Source organism: Sinocyclocheilus grahami, unplaced genomic scaffold (assembly GCF_001515645.1).
Source record: "Sinocyclocheilus grahami isolate Dianchi unplaced genomic scaffold, SAMN03320097.WGS_v1.1 scaffold144.1, whole genome shotgun sequence".
Lineage (NCBI taxonomy): Eukaryota > Metazoa > Chordata > Actinopteri > Cypriniformes > Cyprinidae > Sinocyclocheilus > Sinocyclocheilus grahami.
Window position 1 is genome coordinate 1,035,056 of NW_015505323.1, and position 19,273 is coordinate 1,054,328.

Consider the following 19,273-nt stretch of genomic DNA (forward strand, 5'->3'; position numbering starts at 1 on the left):
TTTCGCATGTCGCATCGATTTTGCACAGTCCCTTGACTTCCTTATCTTTCATTATTCTATCTTTCATAATTGATTCTCCTACAATTCTCAACTCCCCATCTCTCCGACCCCCCTGCCGCCCGTCTGTCATCTCTCCTCTCCTCTCCAGGCATTGCTCCTCCCTCATTCACCCCCCAGGCTTGTAGTGATGACATCACAAACAGCAGTTATAAATCAGCCAGTAAGATTGCAGGAGCTCAGTGGTGCTGTCTTACCCTCCTCTCTCACTCTCTCTTTCTTTTTCGCTCTCATTCTTTGCTCTTGTTCTCTCACTCAGCTCTAAACATGGCAGACATTTTTGTTGGCACATGGAACTTAAAGGAGAGCAAAAATTTCGATGACTACATGAAAGCCCTCGGTGAGTAAGGAGGGGGTGAATGCTGTAAGATGTATGCGGTGTGTATTGCTTTACTGCTAAACATAGGGTGTGCCTTTTGATGCAAGTAAGCACATGTAGTTTGGGTGTGTGTTTCTGATAGCTTCAGAGTGGGAAATGTGATCTGAGGAGCATTTATTGTGCAGGTGCATCTGTGCTACTATGTGTGCATGGGTGTGTTTAAGATGGAGTGCATGTGGTGCAAGGAGGGTCTCCTTCGATGAACCTCACACACACGTGCTTTCACACACACAACCAGATTCATGCAGTAGTGTAGAGTGACTGTAGAGCTACTGCGGTTCTCTTGTATAAAATACAATGAGCCCTTTATTTTGCCAACTTGTTTTTGAGAAAAAAAAGGTACATACTGCCTAAAGAACTTGAACTATATCGTGACCTTGGATGTTTTTTACACAAAAAATGGAAATGTGTTTTAGATGCTTGCCAGCCATTTTTTGGCCAGTTGTGTAGTATTTGTGATTTTGAAGTAGTGTTGAGTGAGCTGTAGCTTAAGAGTGGAAGATTGGGGGGGGGGGGGATCAATCAGCGTGCAACTCTATGGAGATAGAGGGAAGGAGGGAGGCAAGTGTGGGTGTTTTTTTCTTTCGACCAACCGCTTTCAAATTCACTGCTCTTCAGCGAACTGCAATGAGCCCTGATTTTCTGCTCTTTATCTGTGGTCAAAGAAGAGTCTGCCCCGTCTGCATTTGCACACATACTCCCTCACAGTATTTGCTGAACAAATCAATAGTAATGGCTGCATTCACCCAAAACTGCACGTGTGCTGATTTGACCAATTTGACTGTTCCAGAGTTTGGTTATTTGCAGACATTTGTTCATTCGTGACTAACCTCTGGATATATATGCAATCTTTAATTATTACTATACTGCCCTTAAGTTATGCAGATGCTCGTTCTTCTTTTGCATTTTCTCTAATAAATGGTGGTCCCTTTAGAATGAGTTTTAATTTTAAAATTATTAGAAAATATATTTCATATTTAAAGACTTTACTTAGTAAAAATTCTTTAGATTTTTTAATTTATTATTTTTTAAATGATTTTATATTTAGGGCCTTTATTTAGTTAAACCCTTAGAAATGTTTCAAATTTGTCAAATTAAAATATTAATAATAATTAATTATACTTAATATTTAACTTCTTTACAGTACAGACCAGTCTTTAAAATTATCGTTGGGTCTTGATGCTGTCCATGTGAATTTCTCTGCATGTGGATTGTTGAAATGACTTCATACCTTTTATAGAGTGTGTGTTGTTTATCTATCAGGCGTGGGCTTTGCCACGCGTCAGGTTGGCAGTATGACCAAGCCCACAACCATCATTTCCTTGGAGGGCGACGTCATCACACTTAAGACCGTCAGCACTTTCAAAACCACAGAAATCAATTTCAAACTGGGAGAAGAATTTGACGAGACCACTGCAGATGACCGTAAAGTCAAGGTAATAAAATCTCAATGTGCAGTGCACAGAGCACACATTAGTCCCACTTTCAGTAGTCCCGTGCTTTGAGATTTCTAAAGGCACGTAGAATTTCACGACTGACACATCGTGAATTGGGTGAAAGACATGCAAGCTCATCTTGAATAACACAAAAGGGTCTTGTTGGTGGGATACAAGGGTTTCTATGAAGCCCCTGTGGGAGATTGACCTATCCCATGACATTCATCGTGTCAGTCATTAATGTAAGCATAGAAACGCCACTCATCGCTGCTCCTGGGTAGCAAGAGTAAAAATGAGATGGTTTTCCAATTAAGAACGGTTTGTCTTTTGACCTTTACCCTGCTGCTTCTGTTTGTCCCTCAGTCTGTGGTAACTGTAGATGGAGGCAAATTGGTTCATGTTCAGAAATGGGACGGTAAAGAGACGACCCTGGTCCGAGATGTCAATGACAACAGCCTCACACTGGTCAGTATTGTTTACTTACAGCGAGTGCCTCTTTTGGCTGGGAACAGAATTATAAGAACAGTCAGCAAAAGCAATTTAAAGTAATTACTTTTGCCAATATTTATGGGTGTTTGACTGAATAAATGTACATCAACAGGCCAACCTCTCTCTTTTATTAACAGACATTGACGCTTGGTGACGTTGTATCCACACGACACTATGTAAAAGGGGAATAAAGGGAAACCTCAGTCACAACCCATCCTCATCAATGGCTATGTACATTTCCAATGGATTTTCTGTGGTGTTCTTCAGTTTCATTTGCACCGTTCCTCAAACACTGAATAAAATTCCAACTTCATACCTCCAGATGTCTGTATTAGAGCTCATATACTGGGTGTGTGATATGCTTCTTCAGTCAGTGTTATGGCAAATGCCTTTGGTCTACAATAAATAACATTTTCTCCAAATTGACCTTGTGCAATTTATTGTCAACATTTACATCAAACACTCCAGTGCCACGTGTGTTTTTGTTGTTTAACAGGACTTCGTGTAACACACTGTTATGTTTCCGTGAGGTCTTTCTAATTTAAGCATGTTCCAGTGTCTGCTGGGTAACGCGCATGTGTTCTATATCAAGCAACTGGATCTTGTGTCTGTGTGTTTCTGGGTGAAAGGCCATTTGGAGGTTGCTCAGTGAACCTTTTAACCTTCAAACATGAAGCCAGTAACTTTTAATGGCCAAACAATATTAACAAAAAATACATTGCGAAATCATTTAGATAGATTTAATCTTGATGTACATGCAAAAAAAAAAAAAACCTGTTTTTGCACAAGCTTGTACGTGCATATCACAACTATTTCGCAAACCAAAATGATCACTTTGTCTTGTGTTTGTGTTTCTTGTGTTTTTTCTTCTTTTCTGAATGCGTGTGTGAATGCCTTGGCCGTTTGGTGTCTCCATCGCAGCTATCAGATGAAGAGTTGTCTCTTTTCTTCTCTTTCTTTTTCTTCTTTTCTTTCTTTGCCTTCTTTTCCTGCAGGAAAAATGCAAAGGGGCGTCATGAGCATGCAAATAGAAGGCAGATCAAGAAGTCTGCAACAAGGAACTATCGCAAAAGTTGGCAACAAGTAAAACAAGAGCAGGGTTACACAACTGCTTACAGGCATGTAATCTGGTGCAATAATTCTGCTGTCAAAGAGGTGTGTCTGTACCTTTTTACGTTTCTGGGGCTCTGACTGGGTTTGCTGACTGGCCGGCGGCGGCGGCGGCTCCTCTTCTTCTGGCACTAAACTGTACTGCAGTCCAGGCTGGGAGAAGCAATCCTTTGCAAAGTGACCTTACATACAAACAGACATACAAGTCATTATTTATGACTTAAACACTGTCATAACAGATGTTCAGGGATTAAAAGTACAATCTGCAAATAAAGACAATGAATGTGAGATCTAAAATTGACACTCAATGTATCACAATTTCCACAAAAATATTAAGCAGCACAACTGTTTTCAACATTAATAGTATTAAGAAATATTTCTTGAGCACCAAATCAGCATATTAGAATGATTTCTGAAGGATCATGTGGCACTGAAGACTGGAGTAATGATGCTGAAAATTCTGCTTTGTCAAAGGAATAAATTACATTTTAAAATGTGTCAAAATAGAAAAGTTATTTAAATAATATTTCACAATTTTACTGTATTCTTTTATCAAAGAAATGCAGCCTTGGTGAACATAAGAGACTTCTTTCAAAAACATTTTAAAAATCTGACCCCAAATTTTTAAATGGCAGTGTAACTACTGAAATGACAATCAGAATTTTTTTTAAATAATAAAGTCACAAAGACTAGCACTGTCCTTCATATTTTCTAAGTTAGAGTTGTTTTTCAGTAGATTTTCTTTATTTTACCAAAACATGTACTTAAGTCAAGGTACTGAAGAAAAACATGACTTATGTTTTTAATTTGGCTGAATCTTGTTGAAATAGCATTAGGGTTGAGTTTAAGATAAAAATATGTTGTCAATAGGGTCAAAAATCTAGCGTACACTGGAATTGGGTCAGATTGACATAACCTGGAGGTTCATACCCCTGCAGCCACACTTTTTGCATGTGGTGTTGAGCACAGCCTCCAGCGTGATCTTCTGCTCAGTGTGATCTCTAAACTGTCTCCGGCGACGTTCGTCCTGTCTGTGAATATTTATGCATGCACAATTTGGTATGGTTATGTATGATCATACTTAACCTCCTATAAGTACAAGGTTTGGTTTGCTCAAAAAAAGCACTCCTGTACCATAAAACCACTTACTCTGCCATAACATTGTTGGGGTCTAAGTCCCGCCCAGTGCCTTGATTGACAGATTTCATAGAGAAGGACAGTTTTACTTTATCATCTTTCATCTGATAGTGGATGGAAATCAAAAAGCATGATTAAAATACTGTATCCGAATGTAAGAACACTAAGCCAATGTTTAATCAGTGCTGCATGTAAAACCACAGCATAAACTTAACTTTTAGTATATGCAATGAACATATGTTGGTAACAGTATAAAATGACATTGATATTGTTGTATTTGCGTACATGCAAACTGAATGTACCTCTCTGCCAATTACTTTTATCCACACGTGCTCCCCTACATCAACAATTTCAGCTGGGTTATCCACCCGACAGGATGACATCTCACTCTTATGAACCAGACCTGCCAATGCAAACACAAATAAACACAAATACTTGTGTGTTCATCTTCATTTCAATAAGAACACACATCTTGATAACTCTCCAACTTTACCTTGTTTTCTGTATCCTGGAATCTTAACAAAAGCACCGTATGTTGTGACAGAAACTACCTAAGTAAATAAGAAAACACGAAGGTGAATAAATCAACAAGAGGACATTTCAATGTGCTTTTATATTCTGCATACGGGGATTTAAATCAAACCTCTCCCTTCAGAATGCTGTACATAGGCGGCAGTCCATCCAGACCAGCTGGCTCGCTCATCCGCTCCTCTGCCATCACACCTACAGAGAGGAACACGTATGGTTTGCTATCTTTCTGTAACTAGTTATGCTGAAGCATAAAACAAAATGAAATCTAAAGATGCCATCGTTAGTGTTTATGTAATGCATCTCATGCCAGATTAGAATATGCCAAGATCAATGCATTTACCTGATGGACTGCGAATCAGGTCTAGGAACGTTTTTTTTTCTTCTTCTTAGGTCTAGGAGAGTTTAGCGTAATTTGAAAAGAATCTACAAGATGACTGCAAAGTGCACGTGTTAAATCGTCGCAGTTTTAATTACAAAAATCATTATCCAATAATAAAAAAAAAGGTAAAATGTAAATGCCGAGAGCCACGTTACTATTTAATACGCTACGAAACGTAAATACATTTCGAGCAGTACATTCCCCTTGTTTGGATGAAACATGAGTTCCGTGAGTGGCAGTGCATTGTCTTCCGGTTCAGAGATTTAACAGTAGCCAATAAGATCGCGTTGTGCGTGAGCCAGCCAATCAGAAGCCTTCGTGTTACCGGATGTGTTTCACTCGGCGAGGGAGGGTGTGTAGCTCGGTGGTGGTTGGTGGCTCGAAAAACTCATTCATTTGAAGAGAATCTGATAGACAGACAAGAATCTAAAGATTCAATAGTACAGAAATATTTAGATCAGAAATATATATCAGTAACTCATATATATACAGATGGATCTAAAGATCCTGAAACAGGACGCACAGCAGCAGCAATATATGTTCCAAGGTTCAGGTATAGAATAGCAAAAAGAACATCTAATCACCTATCAGTTTATCCAACAGAAATGATTGCCATATTATTGGCTCTTCAGTGGCTTGAAGACATTAATATACCTGAAGTAGTCATATGTTCAGACACTTTTTCAGCATGATCAAGTTTAAAGAGTGGTAAATCTTCAACTAGACATTTTATAAAGTTTGTTCAGAATACAAAGAAAAACAATGATCTCTTTTGTATGGATACCTGCACATATAGGAATAGAAGGTAATGAAGTGGTGGATCAACTAGCGAAAAAAAACATTAAAACATCCAGACATAGAATTTAATGTTCCAATGAGTAAACTAGAAATAAAAGGGCTAATTAAAAAAGCATTAAAAGATATATGGCAAAGTAAATGGGATGGTGAGAATAAAGGACGCCATTTATATAATATTTAAAAAACAGTTGGAAATGAGAGGAGAATTTTTGGGAATAGAAAGGAAGACAGCATAATATCTCGCCTTAGAATTGGACACACTGCACTTAATCGATCATTATTTATAATAGGAAAACATGAGTCTGTTTTATGTTTACGCGGCACGATGCGATGTAATGCAATGCAACGCTTAAAAAGACAGTATAAGTCATTATAATCAGTAATTATGTCCCCACTGGATGCAACAAATGCCTCGTTTATAATGGGTTTTAATGTTTTTGTCTCATCGCTCCGGCCGGACACGGCATCAACAGTATGTGAGGGGCGTAACATTTCCGTCACACGCTTGAGGTATTCAGCCAATCACAACGCACTGCATAGCTGACCAATCAGAGCACACCTCGCTTTTCAGACCGATGAGCTTTGTAAAAATCGACGCGTTTCTAAAAGACATAGGGCATAGAGAAACAATAATGTACAGTATGTGGAAAATAATGTGTTTTTTTAACTTTAAACCGCATAAAAACATTTCATTACACCAAATAATGTTATTTTTAGCAGCATCATATGACCCCTTTAACGTCAATGCTCCACACTCCATCCTAGTAGGTGGCGGTAAATGCACCTAAAGCTGGTTTGCCAGCCGCCAAAAAACGTCAACGAAGAAGAAGACGACGAAGAAGAAGAATCTGATGGCTTTTCATTTATTGTCGGGTTTTGAGTATTTTCCTCAACAATGATCGAACCAAAGAAGCGCGGCGCAGAGATGGCAGTCGTTCCCGCCGGAGTGAAGAGGCCCCGGACAGAGCTGGTGGCTGCAGCGCAGGCCCAGCTCTCTGCTATGGTAAGACTGAGAGGCTGAGCTGAACTCGAAGGAAAAGACTAGCTGGGGCTCAAGCGTTTGTATTTATGGGACTTTGGTTCATCCTACTGATTTCAATCTTTTGAATCAATTTACCTAGACGATTCGTTCAGTGAATCTTTCTACAGGTTACATGCACTTTCGTTTTAATTCAAATATCGAACATTGTACGTCTGTGCAAACAACAATTAAAGAGAAAAACAACTACAAAAATAAATAAATAATACAAAAATATAAATACAATCGGGAATAATAATATCAAATACATTCTTTGTAAAGCTAACAAACTTTTAAAGTCTGAATAGCTTTCTTATTTAAAGAGTCTCTAATACTATGCACAGGCTTACTTAAGTCAACAAAATCATAAAGTTATTTTTTATAAGTGAACTTGCATTTATGAATGTTAAATTTGGTAAAATATAAGTAAATTAACTAAACTTCTAACAGTCTACTATAAGTTCAAGCATTATACACACATTCCCCACAATTAACAACAACAAAAAAGAGACAAAAATATTGTGCATAGAAGCGAATGAAAAGGATTTGTTCAAAACAGATTTTAGATTCCAAAACACATTGCCATCTGCAGTCAAAGTTTAGTGGGTGCATGATTAGGGGGGGAAGCTTCATCATCATTTATTTATAACAGCACCTGCATAAACAAACATTATTCTGTGTGTGTGTGTGTGTGTGTGTCTATTTGTGTTCATGTCAGGGCCCCCCACGCAGCTCCAGTCTGCAGGCTCCTATAATGCTGCTCTCTGGTCATGAAGGTGAAGTATACTGCTGCAAATTTCACCCTAATGGAGCCACGTTAGCCTCCTCTGGATATGACCGCCTCATCTGTGAGTCACATGACATTTGTTATTTTATTATTATATATTATTTTGTATGTGTAGGTAGTATTGATTAGGGATGTAATGATTCACTCAACTCATGATTCGATTCGATTCACGATTATTATAATTTTTTTAAACAAAATTAGATTTAAGACAAATTATAAATTAAATGTGTCCTTTTATTATTGCTTGGACAAAATGCTGCACATTTCTTTGTGAAATTTAAATATAACACTATAATAATATACTAATATAGCACTCGCATATTATTGCTCTTTTGTTGGTTTTGATTGATGTAATGATTCACATGTGTGTTTGAATTGCTTTTGGTGATTTTGTCTAATGCCCATGTTTTGTAGTGCTGTGGAATGTATATGGAGACTGTGAAAACTATGCAACACTTAAAGGCCACAGTGGAGCTGTGATGGAGCTTCATTATAACACTGATGGCAGGTGCGTTTGTGTAAAAGACAAAAAAAATTCTGCATCATTTACACTGTCATTTTAAACTTTTATACTGTAGGTTATATATTCTTCTTCTATAAATGCATCAATCTGTCACATACTAAGTGTGTGTTTGTGTCCTCCAGTCTGCTCTTTTCAGCCAGTACGGACAAGACGGTGTGTGTGTGGGACAGTGAGACAGGGGAGCGTGTGAAGCGTCTGAAAGGACACACGTCCTTTGTGAACTCGTGTTTTCCGGCTCGGCGCGGCCCACAGCTGGCCTGTACGGGCAGTGATGATGGAACTGTAAAGGTAAATTCAGTTCACCAAGTCTAGACTTTAAACTCTCTGACTTAATGAAAAAAAAAAAAGCTCTATTACAATTTTTTACATTTTTGATTAGGCCAAGGATATAGTGGCAGTGCAGCTGCAGCATTAAATGTTGTTAAAACATAACATGGCTGTAAAATTAAAGAGATAGTTCACCCAAAAATTAACATTTTGTCATTAATTACTCATGCTTGTGTCATTCCAAACTCATTTTTCGGAACACAAATGAAGACATTTTAAATGTTCTATCATCATTTTTGTCTATCCAGTAGACCTTAATCAGGTTAGACGGCATACTGAATATAACATGAGTGATAGACTTACAATCTTTACAATGGCACGCACTGTATAAAGCTTTTAGATAGTATAATTTTCACAACTCGCAACCCTTTTTAGTGGTGTTTTTGTCTACTGAATATTTTTCTGGAAAACGTTTTATCAGTATGTTGTAAACAACAGTACAATCAGTTGAACACACTGTACTTTTATCAGTCACAGCCTCTTTTTCATTCAAAAATTAAATATGGCACTACCTTGATTAAGGTCTGTAAAAGTCTTTGCTTCAAAAATTACAAATACACATAGTAAATGTAACCCATATGAATCAAGTGGTTTAATCCAAGTCTTCAGAACAGGAATGATTGCTTTATATGGCACAACTGATTTCTTATAGGCTTTTATTCACATAAACATTGACCAGTGCACATACATGGAGCACATCAAATGCGTCATGGAGCTGTCTGGGGTTTTGTAAGAGGTTGAGTATGTTGATGGCAGTTCAGCAGTTTTCTGTATCCTTCCTCTATACTTCCTTAGGTCCAGATATTAGCTTAGATCTTTTAACCATTATGCCACCACCACCATTCAATTGCTACAGATCAGTTTACAGAGAAAATGCACGCCCTTATTCAGAAACTGAAAATTGTTTGTGTGACGCTCATGAACTGTATCAAACTGATGTGCTCAAGGGGGACATTGGTTCGAATGCGACCTAGTTTGTAAGCCCAACCCATTCCCATTTCTGTCAAAAATCTCTACTGTCCTGTCTTGTATGAAAAGGCATATAGCCAGTAAATAAAATAAATTTTGATGTCTGGATTATGATAATGTTTGATAGTTGTTACAGTGAATCTTTTTCATTTTATTGTTGATTGAAATGTCTAGATAAAACATGAGAGAATTTGAACTGTCCTCAGTACTACTTTGTTCATGTGTTATTGTAGCTGTGGGACATCAGGAAGAAGGCCTCTGTTCACACTTTCCAGAACACATATCAGGTTCTTAGTGTAACATTCAATGATACCAGTGACCAGATCATCTCAGGAGGCATCGACAATGACATAAAGGTTTGTGTGCTACAAATACTCTGCAACGGATTGTGCTCTTGTGCCTGAATATGTTTTTGTACATATATTTAATGCTGTGTGTATGTGTTTTGTGTTGTAGGTATGGGACCTCAGACAGAACAAACTGATTTACAGTATGCAGGGTCATGGAGACTGTGTGACAGGTCTGAGTCTCAGTGCAGATGGGTCCTACCTTCTGTCTAACTCAATGGATAACAGCGGTAAGCCTAAATGCATGTGTGCAAAGGTTTGGGGTCAGTATGATTTTTGAAAACAGTACTATAAAAAAACGTTTTTATATTTTAATATATTACTTTTTTTTATTTATTTCTGTGACGGCAAATCAGAATTTTCAGCATCATTACTCCAGTGTCACATGGTCCTTCAGAAATCATTCTTATTTGCTCATTTGGTGCTTAAGAAACATTTCTTATACATTTTTAAAACCGTTACTTATATGCTGAATACAGTATTAATTTCTAAATAAATGTGTATATATTTTACTGTCACCAAACTTTTAAATGGTAGTGTATGTGTACCTGTTATAATGTGTGCATGACTGACTGTGTACGTCTACTACATATGCTGATGTTTTATGTGTGTCTGGAACAGTGCGTGTCTGGGATATCCGTCCATTTGCACCAAAGGAGAGGTGTGTGAAGATCTTTCAGGGAAATGTCCATAACTTTGAGAAGGTAAGCACAATTCTCTCTGTATTTACAAAAAAAAGCTTATATTTTATGGTTTATTTGTTTATTAAAGACCAATTTCCACTGTGTTTGCTATCAAATGTTTTTTTTCGGTTAGACTTTTAATCGGATGAATTATCAGTTCATTCTTATAATGAACATTACTGATGCTGAGCTGGAAGTTCATACAAATGAGTTTTGTGTGTGTGTGTGTTTTAGAATCTTCTCAGATGCTCTTGGTCTTCTGATGGGAGTAAGATTGCAGCTGGTTCTGCTGACAGGTATGGGTGTTTTTGTGTGGGTTATGCAGTGTTTGCACAGTCTGATTATGTTTGAGGTTAATGTGATATATTTGTGCTGTAGGTTTGTGTATATTTGGGACACAACATCCCGTAGGATCCTTTATAAGCTCCCTGGTCATGCTGGGTCTGTGAATGAGGTTGTTTTCCATCCAGAAGAACCAATTGGTAAAATATATCTATTTTTATTTTTTTATTTTTATTAAAATATTATACATATCTGGAATTGAAAAAGGAGCACATTCCTCCCATACTGTTTACCCATTTCTGCTCCATGTGTGACTCCATTATTTTATGTCTCCCACAGTTCTTTCTGGATCCAGTGATAAACGTCTTTACATCGGAGAGATTCAATAACTGAGTGTTTGTGTGTGCGAATGCAGTTTATGTGACTGTCTGAATGTGAGAGTGAGAAGAGGATGGGTAGAGGGGGATATGATTGGGACTTTTGCCAATAGTATTTGATTTGAAAACAGCGATGACAAGTTGGGGGGAAAATGTTGAATAATGGCTTTTGTTTTTGTTATTTTTAATAAACCTGTTTCTAGAATTATTGTGCATTGTCAGTTTGTGTCAAAAGTATGGTATATATCCAGTTGATAAATGAAAAATAGTGATCCATGTTATCCAGAATGATATATAAAAAAAAAAAATATATATATACTCCTTTTTTACAAAGGAGTTCTCATGATCAGTGTAATAATCTAGCTTAGTGGCGTAAAATATTTCTTCTTCATTTTGACACTTATCTTTTTATTTCATTTTAATGGTTCAAATAAAAATCCACAAGACTTTTTAGAATTTGAAACTCAGCTTTTCAATGTGGATTGGGCTCCACATACAGTATATACTTTTAGATAACTTTTGAAGGGTTCATCACATTGATTTAAATACGGTTTTAAATAAGATTTAAAAAAAATCTTGTACCATTTTGATATAAAATATAAAGAGAAAGAAAATATATTATAGTCATTGTTATTAACAACATCAAGTGCATTAAACATTATATTCCGTAAAAAAGCTTGGGGTTCATGAAGGGACTTCAGGGGGTTCGTGAAGTAATAAAAAGCATAAAATTGAAATGAATGAAATCATAAAAATGTTAAATTAAAATAAATATTTTTAAAATCACAACAATTAAAATAAACGTAATAAATTATACCTGTTTACCTGCTTGCCATGTCACCATGTGAATAATATATAATCATGTAATCAATAAAAAAGTAACTAGTCTGATTACGAATGTAGTATGTTTGTAGGTATTTATCTTGTCATCATGATGTAATATTAGTTTCAAAAGAGTAATTTTTGCAGGTAAAAAGAGTGTCCATAGCCGCATGATGATTTTCTTTGTGCTCTGTAAAACGCCTCGTGTTGTGTCGAGCGGGCGGTGAGCGGCCACCCACAAACCCCGCTCCGCTCCGCTCACCCTCCCGGTGCCGATGTTGACAAAGAGCCGGAGTAGGAGGATGGTTGCTCAAGCTACAGCGCCAGTCTGAGACCCCTGACGGCACATCAGCTCGGAAAAACGAATACTGGACCTCACTGTAAGTCACAAAGGCTCGCTTTGTGCTCGTTCCAGATTTCATTTGCGTTATTTTCTTAAATCGCGCCCTTACACCCCCCCCGCTCGCGCTCCGTCTGATGCTTATCATATGATGCTCATTTCTGCCAGTTAAACGCGCTCTCTGACTCTTCCTCTGTTCTTTGTGTTATTTTGGGTTTGTCTGCGCTTGGTACCCGGTACGGAATGAAGGTGTGGATTCGGAACCGCAACGGAGCTGTAGGACGCTTTGGTTAGGACAGTTCAGCGGAGGAGATCCGGGATGACCAGCAGCCATCCGAAAGCATCGACGCACCGAAGCATGCACGCGGCCCGGTGGGCTTCTTGATGTTTTGAACAGTAACCGTGAAGCAAAACGCTGGACCTCACCGGGGACTCCGCTTTCTCCCGACGCCTCGCGGGGCCCAAGCCGTGCCTCAAGCGCGAGAGCATGGGTCGGTGCGACGGGAGGTGCACGCTGGTGGTCATCTGCTGCCTGCAGCTGGTAAGACAGTCTTGTTCATGTTCAGTTAAAATCTAGTCTTTCCTGGGGGGGAAAAACTTATAGAGGGATTGTGTGAGAGGACGCAGGGGTTCTGATTTGGGAGGGGTGAAGCCAAGGGAGAATGTGTCCTGGTTCCTTTCTTAGGGGGCCAATTGAGAAGCCTGTCAAAACTTTTCTTGGAGAAACTTCATGCCCCAGATATGTATGCATATGCATGATTTGTGTAACACACAGACCAGAGACGTGAGGATGAGGGGCCTCCTGATGAAGGGGCTCTTTTCTCATAGGGCTGTGGGCTGGGGCTCCAGGCAGTTTCCATGGAAACAGCTGCAGCACTGAGCTTTGGGATTGCTCCTATGTGTGTGGAGACGATATTTTTATTTATTTGCCATTGGCTTAAGTGGGTTTAATGGTCCACTGCAACCTGTACTGCTGATTCAGTGATAACAGGTACAGGAGCTTTGGGATTGCTCCTATGTGTGTGGAGACAATATTTTTATTTATTTGCCATTGGCTTAAGTGAGTTTAATGGTCCACTGCAGCCTGTACTGCTGATTCAGTGATAACAGGTTTCTCACAGTTTTAATCTTTTTTTTTTTAATTGTTTTTAGGCTTTTCACACCCAATGATCTTCTTAAAAACCTGATTTCCATACAGAATTAGTCAAAACAAGTTAGAACTTAACTAATTAAAGTGCACTTCTCGTCAAAAGTTTGAAATATTACTTCTTTTTTTTTTTTTTTTTACTGTTTTTGAAAGATATTAATATTGTGCATATAACAATATTCTGCTTACTATTTTTGTGGAGATATTCAGCTTCAACATCACAGGAATAAATTATATTTTAAAATGAATATTCAAATGATATTTTAAATTGTAATAATATTTTACAATATTACTGTTTTTTTAAATCAAATAAATGCAACTTTGGCGAGCATAAGAGGCTTGGAGGTTTGGCTAAACTAACCCACCACAACGGCCAAGCAGAGTCTGTGGACTCCATCATTAAATTAGCCAAAATATTTAATAAACCCATATGCGAGCGGCAGAGGATGTGCAGTACTTTGACGGATGTTCGAGTGTACGGAAAGCATCTGAGCTTTCTGGCACAGAGTCCTTGTGGCTGATGATCCTTCTCTGAAGAATTTTCCATCTCTCCTGCATGTGGTTAATGTGCAGTCGATTACTGGGCTGTTTGGATGGATGCTGCACGTGTTAAATCCTGCCAGGAATAGTAGCCAGCAATACCAGACTTTGTGTACCATTTTCCTGCCAATATAACTTGGGAGTCTGCTGCACAAGCTTGTTTTGCCTGTCTGATGTTTGCCTAAATAAACCCAGTATAGCTCATTTTGAAGTCTGCAAAGACATGGGACAAGGTTCGACGACTATATATGATGTTATTTGTATTGGCACAAGCTTTTTGTGCACACTTATGCATGCGTACATTTTTGTAATCTTGGATGGTTGTGTATGTAAAGTGTTCTTGGTTTATTCACAGGTCGCTGCATTACAGAGGCAGGTTTTTGACTTTTTGGGATTTCAGTGGGCTCCCATCCTTGCCAATTTTCTCCATATCATGGCCGTCATTTTGGGAGTGTTTGGAACAGTGCAAATCCGCTCCAGATACCTTATACTGGTAAGAAAAAAAGAACACATTTGTTTTTGCCCACATTTTGCATCTACAGCTGAAAATTGTTTGCTATTTGCATTGTCTATACATGTCTCATATGCATTCGTTAATATATTTTTTATATGTGCACATATACAGTATGCATGTCTGTCACTTTCAGTATGCTGTGTGGCTTGTGGTCTGGGTTGGCTGGAACTCTTTTATCATCTGCTTTTACCTGGAAGTTGGTCACCTGTCACAGGTAGGTGATTTACTGCATTGGTCCAGACTCCAGTCTATGATAAGTCATTGTGTAAATACACCAAAGTGTCTGATTAAATGTTAGATTTTATGCCTTGTTATGCTTTAATCTTAAGAGTCAACCTGAAACGGCATTCATAAACCATTTTATTACTGTATTAATGAAAGAAAGGGCATTTTATTTCATTTTGTTAATTGGGAATTGTATTGATCCTGAAAAGCAGGCATCCAGCAAAATAACTGAGTTTATCAGTTAGCATTATCCATAATGATAATAGGGCTTCTTTGTAATTATTAAATTAAAATATTTAATGATTACAAGGAACAAAAGCATTTTTTCTTTGGAAAAACTAAGAATTTGGATTATGATTAAGAAAGTACACAGCGTCGAGTTCATGATTATGGTATTTTTGCCTTTTAAATCCTGTTTGTGTTCTGCTGTAGGACAGGGATTTCCTAATGACATTTAACACATCGCTTCATCGTTCCTGGTGGATGGAGAATGGACCTGGTTGCTTAGTTACTCCAGTGCCTGACTCACCATTGGCTCCTCAGGATCATCATGTGATCACTGTCAGTGGCTGCCTACTGGACTACCAATACATAGAGGTGGTCAGCTCAGCCTTGCAAGTGTTTCTTGCAGTGAGTACTTACGTTTGATCTCTTTTCTTTTCATTTACAAAAGTATGTGCACATGAATGTTTGGCAGAGAAGTAGGATGACTGATTGACTGTTTACATATTTTGTTCTTTGTTTCAGCTCTTTGGATTTGTTTATGCCTGCTATGTTAGTAAAGTCTTCCTGGATGATGAGGACAGCTGTAAGTATTCTTGGCTTTTGTTAGAACCTGAAAGTGAATTACATTGCCATTAAAGTGCTTGAGTTTTGAGTCCTCTCACTCTGTTACAGTTGATTTCATTGGTGGATTGGACTCGTATAGTTACCAGCCTCCACAAAAGAGTTCTCACTTACAGCTGCAGCCTCTCTATATGTAAGTACACATAGCTACATTAAATTACGCATTCTCAAATATCAGAACCATTCTTTACTTAAAAATTGTACTCTTTTTAAAAATTCATAGTCTCAAGAAATGTTTTTAAATATAGTGTGTAAAGACACTGTTCACACCAGGAAAACTAGTTAACTTTCTTTTACTTTCTTTTTAAAAATAAACCTTGTCTTTTGTTTATATTATGTATTTATATTTTTAAATTTTACTTTATTATTTATTGTTTACATGGAATAACAAGTGCACAAATGACAAACTTGCCACAAGAAAAAAATCTGCAATATCATATAACCTTAATTACCAAACCCCAACTAATTACATTCAATAAAACAATAAAAATAATACCTAATAACACAAATACAAATGTAAAAAATAAAGGAAGGGGGAGGGGGTGCCCAGATATCCTGTCCAGTGTCCATAGAGTCAGCCAGTGCATTATCCAAAAAGTGATGACATAATGGAAAGATGCCTTATGGAATAATGAACATTAAAAAAAAAAAAAAAAAAAATAGTGTGACGTGGTGTTATAAAACATTTCTTGTTTAGTTCAGCAAGTGATGTCCTGGAAATGTATTATTATTTGTTAATTAATAAATTTTTCAATTTATTGATTTATTAGTTTACTTTTTATCATTTATTTACTTATTATCTGTTATTATTTATTTTGTGTAAAAATGCCTTAACAATTAGCTGGGCAATAATTTATAAGTCAAGAAAAATGTTAAAAGACTGCTGATAGTACTTGAGATTTTGAATTTATTGCAGTGTGCTCGATTGTATACTGCTCATTTTGCCATATATGGTCATTCTGCTGTTGAAACTATGTACCATAAAAAAACTATTAGTATGGTAGTACTTCAAACACAGCCTATTTCTTTAGAAACCTCACTATGTGTCTGTTTGTAATTTTTTAACGTTCTATTATATATATATACAGGGCTGGATAGAAACCAGAGGACCCCCCCCCCCCCCCCCCAGCCCCCCCTCCCCAGAGGAAAACAGCTGCTTATCTCTGAGAGATGAAGTCCTCTGCATTGTGGGAAATGTTCTATCAGCTTCAACGTCTGTGTCTCTTGAACTCTGTCTCCCTCTATTGGAGAAAATCTATAGTGCAGCACCAGCCAGGGTGAGAGAGCAAGCATATGGACAGGACCACAACAAGATGCTTAAAGCCTCATTGAGACAATTATTTATTAAATAAGACTTGAAGACAGCATCAGATCTTCTGTGTGTGTGTGTTTGAGCACATAGGCCTTTGTATATGTTTGTGTATTCACAAGGCGGCCAACCTTTGACCCAGGTAATCTTTGAACACATCCCGGAGCTACCCGTTCAGCTCTTTCTGGTGTGTGTGTGTGTGTGTGTGTGTGTGTAAGAGAAAGATTGTTTATACTCTGATATAAGACAATATAATGTAATGTGTTAGATGAATGTTGTAGGTTGGGTAGATGTGTATTTGGGGAATGCTGTAGGACTTTGTGCATTATCAGATCTTCTGTGTGTGTGTGTTTGAGCACATAGGCCTTTGTATATGTTTGTGTATTCACAAGGCGGCCAACCTTTGACCCAGGTAATCTTTGAACACATCCCGGAGCTACCCGTTCAGCTCTTTCTGGTGTGTGTGTGTGTGTGTGTGTGTGTGTGTGTAAGAGAAAGATTGTTTATACTCTGATATAAGACAATATAATGTAATGTGTTAGATGAATGTTGTAGGTTGGGTAGATGTGTATTTGGGGAATGCTGTAGGACTTTGTGCATGTAAAAATTCACGATAAGGAGTTGGGCCTCTGGGTGGCCCTCATGTGTCTGCGTGCATGAATGTGTGTTTCTGATTGTGTCGATGTACACGGACAACAAGTTTTGATATGTACTTATGCACCTAACGCATAATGTGACTAGCCATAAATGTTTATTTGAACAAACTTAGAATGAATGTATGTTAATGTACAATACTTGTTCCAGGAAGGCTGTGTTTGTGTGAGTGAGAGAGAGAGAGAGAGAGTGTGTGTGGGTGCGAGAGGGACACACCTGAAGGGTGGGACAGTTGTTCAGCATAATAAACTCTTTCTAGATTATGCTTTGCTTTGGTCACTTATAAGTGCACCACAGAGGACTTGTGTTAAATAAAACACCATTTTTATTCTCTCAAATACATACGGATGAGGATAAAAAGCCTTGTTTTCACAGGGTTGTGTATAAAACTGGTGCTCCTTAGGGAGAGCTGTGAATCAGATAGGAAGACAATGGACAGACCAGTTTTATCTCATTGAATGTCATTTGCAATAGCTCGCTTGCAGCCAATGTCCTCCTGCTCTTTACACAAAGGCAGTTAAGTTGCTGCTCACATTTCAAACAGCCTGTTATTTTAGAATAAGTGCAGTTTATAATGAACTGCATGTATCTTTTGTACTACCTCATGGTTTTTGCAGCTGTTATAGAGAGAAAAGAAACATTCATTAATCCCACTGGTAAAATGTGTGATCAAATTGACTTTTAAAGCAAGACACTACAAGCAAATGTCCGTCATACTAGTGGAAAAAAACATCCAAAATACACATTTAAGTGTTTATTTTAATACACTTGGTCTATTTGCATCTGTAGATGTCAATTTCAGTAAATATTCTATGTCAGTACATGACAATATTTTCTGATTTATGGAGTTAAAAAGAGATCTCTTTAAAAACTGCAATATGTCAACAAAATAAAACAAGAATTTTGAAACTGGCTTTATCCAATGTTCAGATTTCTGTTCTGGAAATGTAAGTAAATGCATTTTTAAACATAACATTTCAGAAAACTTGTAATACAAAACAATTAATGTACTATTAATAATCAACTGGGGAAGTATGGTGATATCTCAAATTTTTTTTGTTTTTACCCTATTCACCTTACCATCTGCCACTCTAGATTATAATAAAAGCATAAATCCCTCAGATGTATTATACATATAACTACAATATTTGGTACATTTAATTTTTAAAGGGTCTATAATTACTGTATTATTAACATTGTTTTACTAAGATATTAAGATTATGATACATGTAAACATGACTGGTCAC

At 37.5% G+C, this 19,273-nt stretch overlaps 4 protein-coding genes across 4 annotated transcripts; 3 read left to right on the forward strand and 1 right to left on the reverse strand.

The window, feature by feature from the left end:
* Nucleotides 1-243: 243 nt before the first annotated feature.
* LOC107591627 (fatty acid-binding protein, heart-like) lies at nt 244-2,783 on the forward strand. Its single transcript, XM_016280836.1, has 4 exons — nt 244-397; nt 1,700-1,872; nt 2,236-2,337; nt 2,499-2,783. Exons 1-4 carry the CDS (start codon nt 325-327, stop codon nt 2,550-2,552), a joined length of 402 nt encoding a protein of 133 aa, XP_016136322.1. The 5' UTR covers nt 244-324; the 3' UTR covers nt 2,553-2,783.
* Nucleotides 2,711-5,563, reverse strand: LOC107591626 (nucleolar protein of 40 kDa-like). Its single transcript, XM_016280835.1, has 8 exons — nt 5,480-5,563; nt 5,252-5,331; nt 5,102-5,159; nt 4,911-5,011; nt 4,621-4,712; nt 4,402-4,502; nt 3,529-3,653; nt 2,711-3,350 (listed from the first exon to the last, which is right to left on the reverse strand). Exons 2-8 carry the CDS (start codon nt 5,324-5,326, stop codon nt 3,192-3,194), a joined length of 711 nt encoding a protein of 236 aa, XP_016136321.1. The 5' UTR covers nt 5,327-5,331; nt 5,480-5,563; the 3' UTR covers nt 2,711-3,191.
* Nucleotides 5,564-5,856: 293 nt separating this feature from the next.
* LOC107591625 (U5 small nuclear ribonucleoprotein 40 kDa protein-like) lies at nt 5,857-11,822 on the forward strand. Its single transcript, XM_016280834.1, has 11 exons — nt 5,857-5,919; nt 7,159-7,319; nt 8,053-8,182; nt 8,536-8,629; nt 8,767-8,932; nt 10,174-10,296; nt 10,397-10,517; nt 10,909-10,991; nt 11,205-11,266; nt 11,349-11,452; nt 11,592-11,822. Exons 2-11 carry the CDS (start codon nt 7,212-7,214, stop codon nt 11,639-11,641), a joined length of 1,041 nt encoding a protein of 346 aa, XP_016136320.1. The 5' UTR covers nt 5,857-5,919; nt 7,159-7,211; the 3' UTR covers nt 11,642-11,822.
* Nucleotides 11,823-12,585: 763 nt separating this feature from the next.
* LOC107591671 (sodium/potassium-transporting ATPase subunit beta-1-interacting protein 1-like) lies at nt 12,586-17,183 on the forward strand. The gene is made up of 8 exons (XM_016280892.1): nt 12,586-12,831; nt 13,041-13,332; nt 14,834-14,971; nt 15,126-15,206; nt 15,650-15,847; nt 15,965-16,025; nt 16,115-16,196; nt 17,152-17,183. Exons 2-8 carry the CDS (start codon nt 13,279-13,281, stop codon nt 17,159-17,161), a joined length of 624 nt encoding a protein of 207 aa, XP_016136378.1. The 5' UTR covers nt 12,586-12,831; nt 13,041-13,278; the 3' UTR covers nt 17,162-17,183.
* Nucleotides 17,184-19,273: the final 2,090 nt, after the last annotated feature.